Source organism: Larimichthys crocea, chromosome XVII (assembly GCF_000972845.2).
Source record: "Larimichthys crocea isolate SSNF chromosome XVII, L_crocea_2.0, whole genome shotgun sequence".
In the NCBI taxonomy this organism is placed as follows: Eukaryota; Metazoa; Chordata; class Actinopteri; family Sciaenidae; genus Larimichthys; species Larimichthys crocea.
This window is the reverse complement of record NC_040027.1, coordinates 2,312,441-2,332,480: the sequence shown is the minus strand read 5'-3', so window position 1 is coordinate 2,332,480 and position 20,040 is coordinate 2,312,441. Positions and strand designations below refer to the sequence as shown.

The 20,040-nt window shown below is 40.7% G+C and overlaps 2 protein-coding genes across 14 annotated transcripts in view; one reads left to right on the top strand and one right to left on the bottom strand.

Moving 5' to 3' along the window:
• Positions 1-7,362, bottom strand: part of dock7 (dedicator of cytokinesis 7) — a 42,657-nt gene extending 35,295 nt beyond the window's left edge. For 10 of the 13 annotated variants that reach the window (XM_019265253.2, XM_019265255.2, XM_019265256.2 and 7 more), the window contains exons 1-8: positions 7,191-7,361; positions 3,981-4,080; positions 2,565-2,740; positions 1,666-1,734; positions 1,432-1,561; positions 873-1,085; positions 630-715; positions 459-525 (exon numbers count right to left, since the gene is read on the bottom strand). In XM_019265253.2, the coding sequence (XP_019120798.1) occupies positions 459-525; positions 630-715; positions 873-1,085; positions 1,432-1,561; positions 1,666-1,734; positions 2,565-2,740; positions 3,981-4,080; positions 7,191-7,228 (879 nt within the window). In that variant the 5' untranslated portion in view covers positions 7,229-7,361. Of the gene's footprint in view, positions 1-458; positions 526-629; positions 716-872; positions 1,086-1,431; positions 1,562-1,665; positions 1,735-2,564; positions 2,741-3,980; positions 4,081-7,190 lie in introns of all 13 variants that reach the window. The other 3 variants (XM_019265259.2, XM_019265262.2, XM_027290034.1) reach the window with 2 other exon arrangements.
• Positions 7,363-8,670: 1,308 nt separating this feature from the next.
• Positions 8,671-17,729, top strand: atg4c (autophagy related 4C, cysteine peptidase). The gene is made up of 11 exons (XM_010730934.3): positions 8,671-8,868; positions 9,021-9,142; positions 9,724-9,807; positions 11,096-11,326; positions 12,447-12,786; positions 13,040-13,110; positions 13,657-13,859; positions 14,035-14,113; positions 14,893-14,969; positions 15,463-15,582; positions 16,055-17,729. The coding sequence occupies exons 2-11, from the start codon at positions 9,067-9,069 to the stop codon at positions 16,220-16,222; spliced, it is 1,449 nt and encodes a 482-aa protein (XP_010729236.2). The 5' UTR covers positions 8,671-8,868; positions 9,021-9,066; the 3' UTR covers positions 16,223-17,729.
• The last annotated feature ends 2,311 nt before the right edge of the window (positions 17,730-20,040 follow it).

Genomic DNA, 20,040 nt, shown 5'->3' with positions numbered 1-20,040 from the left:
AATGTTGAATGTAATGCTATGGCCATGACATGACAAACATTAGTGTTTAATCATAATTCTTGACTGAATGGCTGTTTTACTGCAACCTGATTTCTTGCCCATGGTTTCTGACAAACATGATAACATTTCAGTAAAAATGACCCACTTGTAAAATAATGGAGCTCCTGTGCAGAGAAATATAGTATATGAGACATCTACTTATCAAGGCAACTGCTACCCTCTAGTGTTTGTCAGCTAAAGGGGAGTGGATGAACCAGCAGCGGATGATCTTCTTCAGATAGATACATAGTTCCAGTGTATGATTTAACTGCATTCCTACAAGCATAACAGGGCCACAACATAAAATTTTATAGTCCACTCATCAAATTCATTTTGGCCTCCCAACAATTTTAATGGTTTGCTGAAGTGACCCAACAACTCAGGGCTGAGGAGGCACTGTGGAAAGCATAACAGCTTACCTTTTTCTTTTCCTTGACATCGTATAAGGCCAAACTAGCAAATATGGGTTCAATTTCGATCTCAAACCTTCAAGGGGAGAGAAAAAGGATTGTGTCAGCAGAAAGCAGCAGTTAAATAAAAGAGCTAAAAGGTTTTTTTTCTGGAAAAAAAAAACGCTGTCTACCACTTACTTCAAGGACAAGCACTTGACGAGTAGCCTCTGGCCAAAGTGTTCTTTAGGTACTTCAGGCACACAGTGGCGCTCAATGGGCTCCTCCTAAACATTTACAGACAAAATTAGTAACTATCCATGCTTGCGATGAAACTTAATTCATGCAAATGTATTCATTACTTGGACTAAGTAAACTACAAACATTTTACCAAAACTTGTTGTTGACAAGAAAAAAATGTTTCAACATAGGTGAAGAGAATACCTCATCAAGGGCGGGGTGCAGAGCAAAGAGTTCGCGGTGGCGGTTGGCCTTGCGCTGCTCTTCGTTGTGCCTGTCAATCTCCTCGTTGGGGGCACGGTCAAGCAGGTGAGGGAGGAGGGCATCAGGGAGGGAGTTCTTCAAATCAAAGATGCTGCAGGCCCAGCTGCCACGTGGGGTGTCATCTATAGACATCGACCGCCGCTTTAGATCATCCTACAGGACAAACAACACAGACACACCAACTCAAACTCTTCACTTCATTAGGTACACAATACAATTTAACACTTCATTAAAACAGTGTTTGTTACTGAGGTTGTAGTTTGCAGAGTAGTTGGTTGCATTCAATTGAGGAGTGTTTCTAATATTTTGGTCACACCATTTGCATACATCCGAGGGCCATAATATTAGAAACAGCACCACAATATCAATGTTAAACATAAAGTAGAAGTATTACCTTCCTGACACAACAAAAATAAAAAATAAAAATTCTAAGCTAGAAACGAGGACAAATCATCTTCTTTTTTTATTTTTATTTTTTTACAACTGGATGATTTGGTACCTGGTCATCCTGGTAGCTGCTGTGGTCTGGCATTTCATCAGCCTCAAACACTTGTTTGGGTAGTCCTTTCTGACGTTCCTTCTGCTTGTCTAGAGTGTTCGGGTTAAAGCCCGTACCAAGCTTGTGGTATCTGAGGGAGCAGTCATTTAGAACATTGTCATTAACTTACATTTTACAGATACAATTTTTTAAGAGCTTCAAGAGAAAAAAAAACTCCACAAAGTGAAGCCTTACTTTCTGTTGACGACGGCCCAGTCTTCTGTGTAGGATCTGACACAGTCTCTGACATGAGGATCAGTGTCCCTGCAGCCAGACAGACTTAATCAATCAAACAAGTTTTATTTTAAGAGAGAGACTTCAAATGCATTAGTCTAAGTCAATAAAGATGGCAAGCTACTAAACTGATCTCATTTAATCTTTCTGGTACATCACACACTGAAGTACACTTACAGTGTTTGTGCCTCCTCTTCTAAAATACAAAAGAGCCAGCGCTAGAGTAAGTAATGACAAGCCTGCAGATCGTTTATCATTAAGCGTGTGATACAGCCATTACAATAATTACAAACAGGAATAATGAAGTCTTACAGCACACGTCACAGGGACATACACGCTTGTCTCATAATGCAGTGACATGATTAATCAGCACTACTTCAGCAAACTTCTAGAAAAATGCTCTCCCTTTCCTAAAGTTGCCATAACCTTTGAAAGTCCAAAAATAATAAGAAATAACAGAATGTAAAAACACGATAATGATAGAAACATACACAAAATGAAAGTTCCTGTGTGCAGTATCTAATAAAATGCAGCAAGCAAAGCTGAAAAGATAGGATTAACACAGGCTTGTGGCTATGTCACGTACAATTTAGAGAGGGCACCATGGCAACTGATAAGGTTTTACCATCAAGTTAATGATAATTGAAGTGGAAAATGGAAATTAAACGTAGGAGGACCAGCCTACAAATTATAAATTTTAAAAAACACACAAACACTGCTCTTAAAAAAATGTACCACCATGTTAACACTAACACCTGCTTGCTCCTTTAGGTCCTTTACAATCTAAAAAAACTCCATCTGTACTTAACTCTACGCAGGTTACTACCACATACAGCATCTGAACCACACAGCAGCCTTACCCTTCCTCTGGGACGGCTTGTGCCACTGTGCGACATTCCCTTGGTGTGTAGATAACCTCAATATCATCTGGGGGGAACTCAATCAGATCTCTCAGGGGGCCTGACTCAACGATGGGAGGGTGAGTGATGAGGTACTCCTCAAAATCCACCGGCTCCACCGCCTCTGTGAGGGGAACCTGGTGGGAGATGAGGAGGGAGATCAGAGATCAGAGAAATGGGGAAAGGAAAGGCCAGTTGTTCAGTTCTGTCTTCTTATTTTTTAATGTACATAAATGTCTAAGGTAAAGTCCTAAAGTCTCTAGTTTTTTAGTAAAGGCTTTGAGGGTAGAGGAGTTATGGGTTATTAGTCAGCCTATGAATCTGCACCAACAGGACCAAAATATGAGGTAATTTCTGTTATTTCTGTTGAGACAGCAGTTTCAGCTTATGGATCATCTTTCTATTCCAAACAGGAAAATCAGTTCTCTGAATGATGGGACTGCAACTTGGGCAAATGCTTTAAAATGCCCTCAAGCTGATACAAGTAACCAGATTAGAAAGCGTGCTGCTTCAAGATTGGACTAATGGTTTCATGGGTCTTAGTCTGCTTCTAAAATGATGAACCCAGGAGGAATCTTTGTTTCAGCACGTTTAGTTTAAATCCGAGTGTGTTTGTTCCCCCTCTCTCTCTCTCTCTCTCTCTCTCTCTCTATCTCTTGAGGAATTTGAACACAAATACCGCTGACAGCTTAATTAAAAGCCAACTGTAGCCTAATTAAGGAGGACAGGGGGTGTGTTTGCTGGTGTTCTGGCTCAGGGCTGCAGAAGGTCAATTGGCACTACCACTTTAACAAACACACTGCCTGGCCTCATACACTTGTAACTCTCAAAAAGTGCAGCAGGGAGTGGATGTGGTGAACAGGCCAATCAATGGTTATCCCTCATAGTATTTAGCCAGACATAAACAACAATTGTGCAGCCATTAAAACAACCACCAACTCAACAGAAAACTTCTCAGGTTGTAATACTGTGGTGTACTTAGACCGATGTCAGCAGGCATGCTCCTTGTTGCTGTACTTTCTTGATGATACGTGTCTAACATCTGACCTACATCTCAAATCTTGTAAATCTGCAAAATGTTGAAGTTGAAATAAAAACTCTACAGTTGCACACTGAGCGACAGCTGTGAGGTGTTGCAAAATTTTAAGGGTGATGAAATCATGTGTGTTTGAGCTGAGCACAGCATGTTGTTTACCAAACAGATTTCTTTACACAAGAAACAGAAAGGCGTGTAAGCAGACAGATCATTAGCTGGTGTGTTTTCTGGTCCGACATAGCAGACATTAAAATTATATTTCAACCAAATGTGAAAAATCAGTATCTTGACTTGAATGTGACACCCATATTTTGATTTCAATAGTCTTTGAGAGTCCTCACCGTGTTGCTTGTTGTGGTGCCAACATTGAGGTTTTTAAAGAGTTGTGGGGAGCCCCCATACTGGCCAGCTATCTGCTTCCTGACCTCTGCTGCCACAGTCCTGCAGACAGAGAAGAGACAGGCGGAGGGAGGATGAGAATGAGTGAATACAATCAAGTATGTGTGATGATCCATAAATTAGACACACTTGATCACATGGAAAATAACACAAGGCTGAAACAACATTTTTGTCCATAATAATGATGGGATTATAATACACATGACTCTGCAATATACAATACTAACACACATTCAAATATAATAGTATATATCGTAATACCTGTGCAACTGAAGAGGAAATTATCCACCTGATAACCTAATGGCTAAGGAGCATGCCACATGAATGTAACATCATACCTGTCATACCCGTCAGTCTCTGTCTCTCTGTCTCTCTGTCTAACTGTCAAAAAAGGCAAAATGCCAACTAAACAATCTTTAAAAAAAATAATAATTTAGATGTCAATTCCATAATCGAAGACACCTGTGTAAGTATTGAAAGCGGAACGCTGGTGCCACTGTATCAACAGTATTACAAGACACAAGATACACAAATAGCATAACTGACACTGCAATTATGGCATTTGTCCCACCCATATGTCTAAAATTAAACAGGCGCTGAAAACTAACTGAAACACTTCAAGTCAAAGTTTAATGTCTTAGTCCTAGTTTAACAAAATACATTAAGCCCTGAGCATAAGTTATATTTATCCCTTTATTAACGCCTTATTTTTGATGAAATAAGTAGAGCAGTAAACTGCAATACTGACTTTAGTATCAAACTGTTATTCCTGGGGAACATAAGGACATTGTATCGTGAAATATTTGATGAATTCAACACTTATTACTCTCCTCCTATCAGGATTTCCTCTTTGTGCTCGTAGTCTTACCGTGTCCCCTCAAACAGCATCATATATTACACCCAGACACAGAGGGGGAAAAAAATTAAAACCTCTGGACCCCAGTGGTCAGCACAAAGCTCTTGGTGTTCAACAGATACAGCAGCCACCAAAACCACTCAGAGACCTTTGCCTTGAACAAAACAACAACGCAGCAAGTAGCCCAAAGTGACACAAACAAATAACTAATTAGAACCAAGGATGAGCGCTTGACGAGACCGGCAACTCAAGGTTATGTTACATAGATAACACAGAGGCTGTAAGGACCTAACAATTATGATGAACTGTGTTTTTTCATTGCACTTTTCTTCACAAGCAACAAGCTGTCCCATTTTCCTGTCTCTCTCTCTCTCCATTCTCCATCATGAGAGCAATATCACGAGAGCTAGTTTCAAGGTTACTTTAAACTCTTGGACATGGTTACAGTAATGAGGAGCGAGGATTAGGTATGATCCAGCCAGTTTCTTTGAGTCTGGTTTCCCCACAGCCACTGTAGCGTTGAGTTCATCCCTGTGTTTTGTCATAAAAATACAAACAAAGGTCAATTGAAAGTTGCATGGACAAACCTGCCAGCTTAAGAGAACGCGATAATGTACTTGCACCAGAGATGCATGGCCCACGCAGCGTAGTGGAGAAAGTCAGAAGCACTGAACGGGCAAACACATTCCACAGTCCTCCCCGATGCCTCTTACCAGACCTTTACTTAGCACTGGTCACTGCACAGAGGAATAACTCGATTATGCAAAGCGCCTTTGAGACTACCTCTTCAAGATGAAACTGATGGCAACTGAAGATCATAATATAAGCAAACCATTCAACTGAGACATGTGATTTAAAGTTCTGGGCAAAGCTACTGGCAATTTAAGTCACTAAATTTGCCTTGACACGTGACGCAGGATAAGTCATTTCCATTTCTAAACGTCAGCATGCATGTAAACGCTGTCCACTCATCTGAGAGGGTGAAAAACAGTGAACAACTATTTGTCCTCGACCTCAGGTAAGGTTCAATCAAACAGTGGACATCACAATGAAAACAGTACATGTGCCCTTTGTTCACCTTCTGTTGTAAATGACACCTGTCAGATAATTTGTCTTTTCTTATTTGAGGCCATAGATTGTGACATATGATATATATACACCATTCAATTGTTTATATTCATCTAACCACTGTATGAGGGGTCTGTCTCCTCCTGTGTGAACAACCTGACGTGAGGTAGGGCGTGTGTTCAATCCACATAAATCAATACGAGGCTGCAGTACTTGCATGTTCTTTTGATTGATGGGAAGTGGATTCACACACTCCTCCTTGGCATCAAGCAGCAGCTACAACCTCCTCATCCCGCCCATGATGTCTGTTTAATGCCTTACCTATAGTTTAAATGAACTGAGCTCAAGGGGATTAACAATTCAGAACACCTCAGATCATCATGATAATCTCTCTAGATGGGTGTGCAATCTTATTTCATCCAGTAAAGGCATTTTACAGAGAAAATCTGAAACTAATAAGCAGGCAATTAAGCGGATACACTTAATTGCCTGCTTATTAGTTCAGTTTAATGACAGTAATCAAAACAAGTTTGTGTTGGTAGCTGTGGGACACAACAGTTAATATCTATCTATCTATCTATCTATCTATCTATCTATCTATCTATCTATCTATCTATCTATCGTCTGGGATGGTGGTGTTTGACAGCTAGCACAAAGCCCTTTGTTAAAGAGATTACTTTGATCTGTCCGAGGGGCGGGGAACAGATTATAATATCGCTATTTGATAACTGGGGAGTGAGGCTTTTGATCACAGTCTTACTGTATCACAAATATCTGCTCTCTCCTGTCAATGGGTCCTGGCTTAAAGCGTAACTCTCCAAAGTTCAGCCACCTCTCCAGCAGTGCCTAGCTGCTCACAGCTAGCGACTGTAGGCAAGACAGCTAGCCAACTGTCCAAAATTAACGGTTTTTCTAAATGAACAGTGAGTGCACCTATGTGCGGATAATTACCGAAAACATGACTACTTCAGCCAAAATACATTTAATACGACAATATTAGAGCCCGCTCCTTTGTTTAGCACTCAGTGGGGAATAAAGAGAGCAGCAGCTTGTCTGGGTGGGTCTGAGCATCTCTGCCGACACGGCTAGCGAGCGGCTAGCTGTGAGCAGCCAGGCTGTTGTGGTGGCTGGGCCTCCTTCACGGGGCTCCCTCAGCTGTGCTCTGAAGGCGACCTATTTAAAGTGCTCCTTTCTGTGAGCTCGTTTCGGAGGTCTTTTTGGTCTTTACCTGCTGATTTTCTGGGCGAAGGCGCGGCGTTCAGCCATGGCAGTGGCCGCTGATGTGCTATAACGAAATTCCCAGGCAGGCAGGCAGGCTGCAGGCAAACTCCGCTTTCCACTCACTCACTACGGCCACAGGGAAAACGGGAAAACGGGAGAATGGGATTCATTACCGTAATGACAGTAATGGTGTGCAATAGAACACACCCAATGAAATCACTTTGCGCACTATTACCATGAGGAATAAGGCGTGGACACTTAGCAGCTGGGCAGCTTTTATCTAATAATTTTACGTAATGTTTACCATTATAAATGTATTTAAAAAATGCATTGGTACTGAATGTGTGTTTTCATTCTTATTGTCCATTATTTCCCCCTGAATTCTGCTCACCCTGCTAGACCTTCACTGCACGACAGTAATTCTCATACTTGTACTGATTACTACTACTTGTCAAGTTTATTTTAAACCTTATAATTATGAAAAATACAGTAAAAACTTTTTTAACAATTAGATTTTTAGAATTGATTACTTTGGACTATTATGGTGAATTAGGTAATTTGGCCAAACCGTGTGTACTTGTTTCTCTTAGGCTATTTGTATTTATTTGATTTTTGGAGACTCTTTATGTGGATACACAGGATTCCATGATTGTTAATAATGTTTTATGTTTGTTTGCCGAACTGTGAATAGTTATTTTTCATTTTCTTTGTAATTTTCAAAGAAAGCGGTTACATAACAAAAGTTGTGTCTAATCTACCTGTAAGATTAGACATAGGTAAAGACAAATATAAAAAGTATTTTGTCTTTTTGGACAATGCAAAATAAACACTATATTACCATGTCTAAAGATTGTTTTATCTGGATCTAATCTGTTCTTATGCACACTCAAATTGGTAATAGAAAATTTAAATCTCCCCTTTACATTTGTCTAATTTGATTTAAAAATCAGTGCATCTTGTATATTACCTTAATTACATTATCATCCATTGTAATGAAAAAAAAGAATCCTACAAACTTATTTGTGTTGGTTCTTTTGTTTTTATAACCAAGATTACATTGTGATTTTTTTTTTATCAACAAAATTTCACAATAACAAAAGTCAATTTAATAACAGAAAACCTTGAACATATTTATAAATGAACAATACATAAACTATTCAGCACAGGTTAAGAGGTACTTTGTTTCTATGCACCTCTTAACCTTAGATATATCTCTAATGTATGTAACGTAATGGAGGACATTAATTAAACGTGGTGTGATGAAGGTGTCAGCTGGTTTTTATTCGTCGCTCTGCCTTTATACAATAAGGAGCGCTTGTTTTATTACACAGAACAACACAAACGAGAGGAGTGTCCATTGAAGACAGGGTGAGTGGTGCTAAACTGCTTAACCGCCGCCCGCTCGGGCTACTTCGCTAAATAAATTGAGCCTCCACAGACTGCTCGCCACACCTCTTTGACTTATTACCGGCGGAAACGCCACGAGATCACGTGATTTGACTTTTCTACTTCCTCCATGTAAACATAGGCGACCGCAGCGGAACGTTAAGTTACATAGCTGACCTAGTCATGGGCGACACGCCGTTTTAAATGATCTGCTTAACACAATGTGACGAGTCAACGTTTGTAGGGAGCTTCACATCGACTGTGAGTGGAAAAAACACCTGTACCGAAGAGGCTGTGAGGTAAAGACGAGCTCACTTTAATCAGTTCAAGTGAATTCAGGTCATTTTACTTTGTGAAGTAATAGTGTGTGTGTGTGTGTGTGTGTGTGTGTGTGTGTGTGTGTGTGTGTGTGTGTGTGTGTGTGTGTGTATGTGTGTTTACTCTGCACCAGAGTTTAAAGGCTGTGTGGGAATGGGTTCCATCCCTGTCTGGTCCAAATGGAGAATAAAGGGAGCGACGAGGTGGAAAAATTGAAGACAAAGTTCTTGTCAGTGTGGCACAATGTGAAGTACAGTAAGTAATTTGCTTGAGGCCAGTACACACACACACACACACACCAGCCTCTCAAGCTTAGCCCCCTCTGTCCGTGTTTGTTTCTGCTTTCATTCATCACTGCTGTGTGCTGTTTCCTGTCGATACAGTCCGCAATCTTATTTTCTTGACTACATTTGAATTGGGTTAACTAGACTGGAAGTGAAATGTAGAGAGATCAACAATAACATGTACTGCAGAGAAGAGACTGTGCACAAATAAAAACAAGCATCAGAACTCAGTGAGACAAGAGCCTACTGCCGTTGAGTCAGCCCTTAAAATAGTTCTTTGTCATACTGTCCACACTGGCTTGTGTGCAATATTGTGTTCTCTCTAAAAGTATCTGCTGTTTCTGTCTACTTAAAAACACAATAGTTCATCCGTTTTATGTAACAGGAGGTAAATAAAGACATAATACTATAGAAGAAAGGAATCTTGGGAGCGACCTAGAACATAGTAGAGTAGGTGTGCCAGTCTACTGAGTAAATATATCATTCCAGAGTTTGTTTATTCCCGTCATTAACCACACCATGATATTGTTTTTTCTTTATTGTGTATCTTAGGTTGGGCTCTAAAATTAAAGACCTCATTCAGTAGAAATTCACCTGTGCTCCTCCTCGGAAAATGTTACCATTTTAAGGCTGAAGGTATGTTGTGCACACACGCTGCATTCCCTGTCATGACGTTCACATGCATGCATATCCAAATGCAAAACATAGACACATTTCCAAGCACGTTAATACTGTGATTAATACTGTAACATCCATCTGGGGTCCGGTGAGGACACAAACAAAGAGTGAAACCGTTACGAAACACTCAACCACAAATGACGACTAAGCAGTGTATTAACCAAGTTATTGTGTGACAAACAGTTTTCACACTGTTATATACGGAAGCCCTGAGAGGCAAGTGAGAAATTGTGAAATTTTTTCTGACCTTAATAGACCTTTTTCACAGCAGCCGTTTTGACATGAAATAATAGGGTCAACACGGCTTGTTTGCAATGACACTAATTAAGGTTTAGTTCCATTCAGGTCAAACAGAGTCAGGGTGCATGTTGGTTAGATGGAAAGTCTCTGCTGCAATAAATGGAACCGAACCTTAATTAATGTCATTGGAAACACCTGAGTGGACCCTATTTCATGTCAAAAATCCACACTGTGAAAAAGGTCTATTGTTTTCTCTCCTGTGTGTATGACTTGTATGACTTAAGATCAGATGAAATCATTCTATGTTCCTTTTAATATTTTTCACCTGTGAAACAGGTGGGGGAAAAAAAGTTTTTTTTTATCAGTATCATTTTTCAAAGCGTTTGTTGTTGTACTACTCATTTCGGCCACAAGAGTCCGAAGTGCACCACTACCTTATGTTCTAAGAGACTAAAAGCTTCCAGGTGAGTTCTTTTAAATTTAATTTCTTCACTCCAAACACAACGTACATATTGTATATTGTGTGTCAGCAAATTATGTAACACTGTGTAGATCATCAAAAATGATCCTAACAAAAAAACTTATTTTTTTCTTTTTCACTTGTTTTCATAGATGGAAAAAAATGCAAGGAACTTAGAATGATTGTCGCAGAAAAAAACTGCTTTCATGAACACAAACAGGAGAGAAAATTATTTAGAACAGACTTAAAAATGGATCAAAAGATTTTTTTTTCTTCTGTAGTTAAGAGTAAGCATGTTCACAAATATCTAGGTAGTTACAGAGTGAGAAAATGTTTTATTTGTGTCATGTTTTATGATGCATGTTACAGTCCTTTGAAAAAAAAATGCCACTAAATAATAATGCAAACCCAGCACTTACTTTATCTGACACAAGCGTATAGAACAAAACAGAAATAATAATAATCAGAAAAACGTGATCAGTAGACTTGACAAATGACAAATGTTGACAAATCCTGAGTGGATCATGTGTCATTTATTTGCTTCAGATGACGACAGTCCAACAGAAGCCTGCTATGAGCCCTCTGAAGAGGACTTCGTCATGGGGAATGTGGAGGCTTTCCGCAAGGATTTTACATCCAGAGTGTGGTTCACCTACAGGGAGGAGATCCCTCCCCTGCCCGGCTCCACCCTGACCTCCGACTGCGGCTGGGGCTGCATGCTGAGGGCAGGGCAGATGATGCTGGCTCAGGCACTTATTCTGCATTTCTTGGGCAGAGGTGAGTGGAATGATTGTAACCCCAAAGATAAGTCTGAGGGATGACAAGATGATCAATGGGATAGGAGAGAATATATTTACACCCTGCAACTCCCAGGTGTTCATTTTTGGAACTACTGAACGTGAATGTGGAGATGGGAATTAATATCATCAGCAAAAGTCTTCACTTAGCTTAAAAGTGATCCATCTGGGAAACTACAGCTGAAAATGTGAGAAACATAAAGAATGTGGGATGTCCTAGTTCTGAAGAAATTGTGGCTGTAAATTAGACTACAGGAAAGTTTTGAATGCAGTGCAACTGTATCTCATGTTAAGTCTCTTTATTTACTTTCCCTTTAGTGTCTCTTGTAGCCAGTGTTGAGAGTTTTCTCACCCTCAACCTAAAAGTCCAAGTTTAATTGAGTTGATGCAAGGCATTTAAAAAGAGTGAATTCCTCATATCTTTGTCAGATCTATTGTCTCTTAAGTGTCCTAGATTTTATGGGTCCGCATAATGAGATGAATGCCCGTTTAATGCAGTCATTTAGAAAACAATATTTAAAACTTGTTCTTCTGTCAAATCTAAAATATTTCACTAATGAAATATTTCTCTATAAAATGACTAATGGCCACTTAAATATATTTATTGATCAATTTCACTTTTGGATCAAGGTCATTTTGTTAATGCCTTAGACTCTACTCTGGCCCATTTTATAGCCTGGGCCACTCCTTTTCTCTCCGCCTTCGGCTCCCACCCTGTTTGTAAGGCTAAGGCACCATTAAAGTGAAATACTGGGACCCTCAAACTTATAATTGAACAGAATGACTCCTATTCTCTTACTGAAGCGCACTATGTTCTATCTGTTTAAGGCAAAAAACCTTTAATTTCACAAGTTCTGAAAGACTTCTTGTTCTCAGTGGTGATGCTTCAAGTGGAATTTTGATGTGTTGACTGATGGAGTTCAGAGATCCTCATACAGTAGATACCTAGTGTAATAGGTGCCTTTTGTTATTTTCCATTACTGATATCAGGTTTTGAAAACCTGTAGGCTTTCCTTGCACTTCAAGATCTTGATTTCATCTATGTATTGTTTATCTATTCTACCTTGTTGAACCCATCTCTTCTCTTTATTCTTCCACAGACTGGACCTGGTCGAAGGCGCTGGCACTCCAGCCTTTAGACACAGAGACGTGGACTACCACTGCAGCCAAGCGTCTGGTGGCCTCTCTGGAGTCTTCCCTGCAAAGTTCCCCCGGGCCCTCCGATCACGAATCACCACCCGTGCAACAAGCCCAGGCTTCGGCGTCTGCAGAGGAGGCTGATGAACATTTGAAAGAGATGTACCACCGCACTCTGGTATCCTGGTTTGGGGACAGCCCCTCGGCTCAATTAGGCCTCCACAGACTGGTCCGCTTGGGCCTGACAATGGGGAAACAGGCAGGGGACTGGTATGGGCCTGCTGTGGTGGCACACATCCTCAAGTAAGTCTAATTGTAGCAACCACATCATTCATCACTTCCAGCCCTTTATCGACCCAATAATTTGTGTATGACTGAGATGCTTATTGCTGAATTTCCTGCATCTTACTCATTCAAATATACCGTTTTTTATATTTTTGAACAGACGCACTGATCTGATATATAACGCTGATGTAATTAAGCATAATGGATGCTCTGGATGTAAACTTTTAGCAACCCTCACACTCTCGGCCTCCTCTCTCTTCCGCTCTCTTAGGAAAGCTGTCGAGGAAGCGATGGACCCTAGCTTGGCGGGTATAACCGCTTATGTCTCCCAGGACTGCACAGGTATGAAAGATGAGCCTGCTGTTGATAAAACAGGATACTGGGCACGACGCCCAAACTGACCCTTCGTTTTCCACCATCTCTCTGCGGCTGAGAGACTGTGGAGCTGCTTAGAAGGGTGACAGGACTGTATCTATACCACAACAAACACATCCACTACAAAAATCTGTAACATCCAGCCTCTTCTTAACCCCGATGACTTTGGGTTCTGATTCATGTTTGTCTTGTCAATAGCCAGAGCAGACGATAGCTGGAGTAAGAGTGTTTGTTTTGATGTCTTATCAGAGAGTGGTTTGAACTTGTCAGCTACAGGCACATGACAGAGTAGATATAGTGGAATTTGAAAGCTGAAACAATTATTCTGATAATTGGTTGGTAAATCAAAACAAACTGAGAAATTGTGATGGACATTTTACACAGTTAAATAATCATCAGTTGCCCATCAAACTTAAAAAAAAGCCTGATGAACAGACAGACGGGCTGATTGACATATATACAGATCAGACATGGAGACAGACATCTGACCTTTGTGTTATTGATTCTCCATAGTGTACAGTGCTGATGTCATCGATAGCCACAGGGCACCGAAACCAGGGCAGGCCTCTCCTGAGAGGTCAGATGCCCCTCCAACCCCACAGAACAACCAACCAGCACCTGCCTCCACCCTGTCAGACAGCCGAGCTGTCATCATCCTTATCCCTGTACGGCTGGGAGGGGAGAAGACAAACCCTGACTATTTTAACTTTGCTAAGGTGAGAGACGCATAAAGAGCAGGGCTAGTTTTTCTATTGGTGTTGAGACTTACACTCACGGGGGAAAAGAAAGTTTTACTGTCATTGAAATATAGTATGTGGGAAGCAGATTGAAAGTATTTAGGCTCACAGTCAGATGTGCTTTGTATTTTTCTGTCCATCTCTCTGCATTTAGAGCATACTGAGTCTGGAGTACTGCATAGGCATCATCGGAGGGAAGCCCAAACAGGCCTGCTACTTTGTAGGATTTCAAGGTTAGTGTTAGCGTAATGCAAAACAGAGAAAGACACACAGAGAGAGGGGTTGGCGTGAATAACAGATTAGTTTGCATAATATACCCTTCTTATGTGAAGAGACAAAGTAAGTTAATGTATTCCTGTTTGCGTGAGGAAAACGGAGAGGAGTGGAGATGGAAGCAAGTGAAGCAGGGCTTACTTTATTCTCTCTGACCCATCAAAGCCTCACCCATTTATCACAAGTAAACCTCCCAAGTTGTGAGCTGTAATTGATTTCCATAGGAGGCATGCATTAAATTTCATCCGGGCCCCAAAGTGAGCCACTCTTCATCACCTTCAGGAGCCAGGAGGAACCTTCAGTTGTACATCTTGGCAGTCAATATTTACGCATTTACATTTTACCAATTTGAAATACAGTGGTGGATGATGTCTAAATGACAAGCAATACATTCTCCCTGCCAGGGCGCAGCTCAGCGCGGCATTTATCATATGCAAATGGTCGAATATAATTGCGTGTTTGTAAAAGTAATTCCCCCACACAAAAATTAAATGACAAGCCCTTTTTTTGTGGGGGTAAAGAATGTGCTTGTACAAACGCATCTGATTATGCAGAATTTAATCCACCCCGGTGGATATTAAAAAGCAACAACCTTCTGGGAGGCATATTTGATGCACACAAGCCCAACAGTAGGCCGAGCGGGTGACTTTGAGCTACTCTGCATAGAAATTGGAGAGAAGCGCGTTTTTGTAATAATCCAATGTTTTTGAATAACTTGTCTTTTGTTTTGTCCTTGCAGATGACAGCTTGATTTACATGGACCCTCATTACTGTCAGTCTTTTGTGGATGTCAGCACCAGCGATTTCCCTCTCCAGGTAATGTGAAATTACACAGACGAGCTGACTGGGGCCCCTGTAATGTGAATTTAATAGTTTCTGTTAGTACTTAAGGGTATGAATCTTAAAGCAGCCCTCGGCCCAATTACAGAGTCCCTATCTGCTGATTTATTTGCTGCTCAGATGTGTGAAGCTGCCACTTAAGAGAAATACGGCAAATACCGGATCAGGTACTGTGAGCCTGAATATTTCAGGACCCATACATAAAAATCAGCACACAGCACTGTATAGCAACTTTGTTTTATGCTTTTGCATGCAGTGGTATACAATGTGACAACACACCGGAGTTGTAAATTTATGGATGCTGTGACAGCAGATAAATAGGATTTCATTCATCAAATGATGCAGAATACATCTTATTCGCCGTTGACTGCTGCCATGCAGTGTATGTATGCCCTGCAGTTGTTGTACATTATCTGGTCCTTCAGCTTGATGCATATGTTCTGATGCAGTTTGTGTGTTTTTTGTCTAGTCATATCATTGCCCCTCACCAAAGAAGATGCCTTTCAGCAAGATGGACCCAAGCTGCACCATAGGTTTCTACTCGAGGAGTGTTCAAGACTATGAGAGAATCAGACACGAGCTGTCCAAGGTAGTACTGCCTTAACACAAAGTCCATAAAAATCACTTTACCACCGCCAGTATCTCATATAATAATTCAATCTCATATAATAATTATTATTATTTTTATCATTATTAGTAGGAGTATTGTTGTTTTTGTTATTAGAATTGTCATAATGTTAAATAAATTCTGTTTTGTGCCCTGAAAATATGTGGTCTGTGTGATAGAATTTGACCACTAGGTGGCACCATTTAGCCATGAATCTGACTGAGTTCTTACTTCCTCAAAGCAGTCAACATGTTGGCTAGATGTTGTAAAGCTTCTTTCTTAGACCTATCATGCGTCTGCTTAGAAGGCTCCATAGAAGTGTTATTCAAATGAAAATACTCTAAGTTCTCTGGTGGCAACATGAGAGAGAACAAATAAGGATAACCAGGATACCAAGTGTACAGTATGGTGTAACACTAGCACTCCTCTGAAACTCTGTCTCTTGTTGTTCCAGGTGCTGCAGCCGTCAGCGAAGGAGAAATACCCCGCGTTCACTTTTGTACAAGGTCACGGCAGAGATTACGACCTGTCGGCCAGCCTGACCCCGGAGAAGAGAGAATGGCCCTTCATCCGTGACCCGCGGAGGACGGTCACCACCACCGGGGACTTTGTGCTGCTTTGACAGCGCCGTTTAAAAGACTACTGCCGGGAAACTTCTTCTTTTAATGAATCAAATTTCTTCATGTCTAAAGCCTTGTATCTGAGCCTGTTGTGACACTGAAGGTTATAGAACTTTTTCTTTATTTTTTAAACTACAGTAATTCAGTTTATACATCCTGGAAACTTTGAAGAAGCAATTTTGTCACAACTGTTATTAACTGTTATTTGTTGCCTAGCAATGTGAGCTTGCTAAACATTTTGTCAGGAAGCATTGGGACGTTGTTTTCGTTGCCCTGCTTCATTTAATGACCTAAAAAGTTTGATATGCCCACCCAGAGAAGAGAAACACTACTCATTTTTCAGCATTATTTCTAATTTTATAGACTTGAGGCAAGCAACTAGATCAACAAACAAGATTAAAGGAGTTTCGGTGTAGCTTACATGAAGGGATTTGCTTAGGTCCAGTTCAGCACTCTGACTTTGACGTGCTTTCAAGGCCAACAATGTCATGTGGCTAAAATCAGTGTTGGCCCACTTTACAATATTTAGTTTCTAAAATGTGGACAGCACTGTGCAAATGAGTATTGTAAAAGCCTTAATTATTACGGGCCAATGGCTCTGTGAAGACAGAGCCAAGAAACTTTGTCCAAACTTCTCTGCCAAAAATATTATCCACAACAGGAGCATATGGGACGCACACTTTGAAGGACACTTTCTTCATAATTCTGCCAACATTTCATTTTATTTATTCACACTAGAGCTCATTTCTTTCCCCGAGCAATAATATATGATGGTGTTGTGTGATTATATGATTGTTTGCCTGCCTTCGCGCGGGTTTTGAGCGGTATTAATCTTGACTGAGTTATGCATCACAGCGTCAGTGACCAGTGGTGACAGGAGAGTTTGTCAAAGGGATAATGTCATGTGCTACATCTCAGTAGACACTATCTGTTATAAATGACCCTTTACAATAGAATTCTTTAGATGTGAAAGGATTTGCTGGATGACGCATTTAAAACAGTGTCAGGTAGATGGTACAGCAGCAATCTAGGACACATGAAGTTATCATAGAGACATGCTATATTAACCCCCAAATCAATATTATTATTTGTACAAGCTGTGGCCAATTATTTCAAAGCATTTTTTAAATAATTTCTTCATAGAAAAGACATTTTCTAACATTTCAGGTTATACTTTATTACTGTATTTGATTTTTTTCTTCTTTTTTTTCGCTATTCTAGTCTCTAGCAGTGAGTAACTAAATGATCTATTGCTGTTCTTACGAAACACTTCTACAATAACTACACCTAAACAAACTACAAGTGTACAGGAATACACGTTAGGCAAGAAAACTTGACCATGCACTTTGATTTATCACTTCAGAAACTCTGACGTATACAGATTCTTTTTTTTTTATGTTTTCTGCATGTCTGTTTGCATAAATGAACTCACAAAATGTACCTTTTAAAATGTTTTTAACACTGCCAGGCAAAAAAAAAAAAAGTTGAATAAAGTCAAAATATTTGATTTCATTAATCGGTTTGCTTCTTTTGGGTCCACTCGAAGAATTTGAAGCGACTCTAGTAGAAAAAAAATAGTTTGCTTCGTTTTCAGTGCTGGATACAAACCTCAGTGGTGTGTTGAAATGTATTCAATCCCTTTCTCTCCCAGTCAAATGTAGTAGATTAAAACTAATCGTACGTGCTAACCATCTCTACAGCCCATTAACCAGGGACCGGAAAAAATGTGACCCAGTGACACTAGCGGCAATTGTGTTCCTCTGTGGAGGAAAAGAAAATATCCTTGTGTGCAAAGCTCTGTTACCATGGATAATCTGTGTGTTGCCCCCTTAGTTTGAGCTATGCCAGACTGTTTTCCTGTACAATACAAATTCTTGTATTATGATGAGACTTGCTTTTTAAAGGAGGGAACTGTCCCTTCTGTGAGGGAGCCAGGGCAAGGGTGAGAATGGATGGACAGAAATGAAGAAGAATCCCTCATCTGTTCTCTTCTCTACCATGGAAAAGCAATGGCAAAACACATAAAGGCATCATTTAGATCCCCTGTCTGATCTCTGTGTTCGTCCATGTCATTTTTTTTTTTTTTAGTAGACGGCCGACCGGCTGTGTGGACAGAGCGGGAACATCAAGTATGCAGGAGCAAAGGAGGAGCAGCATTCTCTAACTTTGGAAGATGGAAAGGAAGAGGAAGGGTTGAATTGGCAGGAGGGAGGGGTAGGGACATTTGGGGATTTTTGTCAGAAACATGAAAGAGCATTTGTGCTGGGGGGCACACAGCATTCTGAGGATTGACTGTGTTCTCCATGTATTTACTGGGGATGTATGAATATTTGATTAATGAGTCAGGCTCTGGGGAAATGCAATAAGCAAGTGGTGGTTTTACAAAGCAAGCCGATCACACACACACAGACACACACACACCATGCTCTCCCTTTCAACACAGCTGCCTAAAGTGTCATTGACATTGCAGATTCCAGAAAATCTAATCTGCTGCCGAACAAATTCCTCACAAAGAGCGAGTCCATGAGAGTCACTCCTCTGTTCTACAAATGGATGGATGGACAGGGAGTGGTGGTGGAGGATAAACCCCTGATTAGGTCTAGTCCTATAGCTTCACTGGAACAAGGAGACATTTGGGACTTTATGCACAAGCCAAAGTTGTGATCGGTGAATCTTGATAGCAAGAGAGGCATTTAGTTTTATTTAATATTATATCACCTTTTTTCATTCTCAGTGAAATGTGCGATGTAGATTTGGATTTATAGTTTTTGGATATAACTGGATAAACAAGAAAAATGTAGATCCCTCAATAAGAGTGTGTGTAAAATGTATATATCGTATAATGCAAGAAGGTGCTTCTTAATGTGTTACCTCCCATCCAGGCCTATAAAAGCTACACATATCCTCAGTTAGGTGTCTCATGCACACAATGTAGTGTAAAACAATTCTCTTTTCCATGACAATATAATGAAATTAGTGTCATTTAGCTGTGCTGAAAAATGATGCACCACAAAGTGTCGTTTTCTATTCCCTCTAACCCTGTGGTTCTCAGGATCTCCTCCAGCCAAGATCAGACCATGATGGATGACACGGAGAACATCCAGGAGAATTAGATGTAGACAAAAAGGGAAAGACACAGTGCGAAATGTAATATGCGTAGTCTGTACCTCTGTGTGTGTGTGTGTGTGTGTGTGTGTGTGTGTGTGTGTGTTAAAGAGCTAAAAAGTGAAGTGTCCACTCTTTTCCATTCATAGGTAGTGTGTAAATTTCTATGGATGAGTGTGTAGTTTACACATGTACGGCCTGTGTGTAAGTCATTCTAAATCTTAGGTGTCATTCTCCCTCCCCGTCTTCACACCAGGTGCAGGGGTGCTAGATTTATACCCGGTAGCCCTTGCCCACCCTTGTGGAATGCCATGCATCTTCAAACAGGTACTTCACTTTGAAATCTCATCTCGGCGTGATATCTCTAGGCGGCTAAATATATCCGGCTCCTGGATCCCGCAGCCGTCGGAGCGTAAATACCGCCTGCGCTGCATCAGACTGCATTCAGAGTCTCAAGTCTGTCCACGCAACTGTCCACTTGTCTCCACCCATCTCCTTCTACCAACTCCCCCCCACCTTCCCCCCTATCTATACTGTTCACAGGAGCTCCTGGAGAAGTGCTGAGGCATTGCATGCCTCACACATCTCTTCTGGGTTGAAGCCAGGCAGATGTCATGATGCTGTGATTAATCAGCAGCAAACAGGAGCTTTAAGGGTTCTCCACCATGTGGACATGACCTACAGCACATATTAGGTCAAAGGACCTTTAACTTTT

Bases quoted from the DNA above. Each gene is read 5' to 3' on its own strand.
- atg4c (XM_010730934.3), top strand. From the start codon at position 9,067: ATGGAGAATAAAGGGAGCGACGAGGTGGAAAAATTGAAGACAAAGTTC. The intron at 12,787-13,039 runs GTAAGTCTAATT...CCGCTCTCTTAG, and splicing joins GTGGTGGCACACATCCTCAA to GAAAGCTGTCGAGGAAGCGA. The intron at 13,860-14,034 runs GTGAGAGACGCA...CTCTGCATTTAG, and splicing joins ACTATTTTAACTTTGCTAAG to AGCATACTGAGTCTGGAGTA.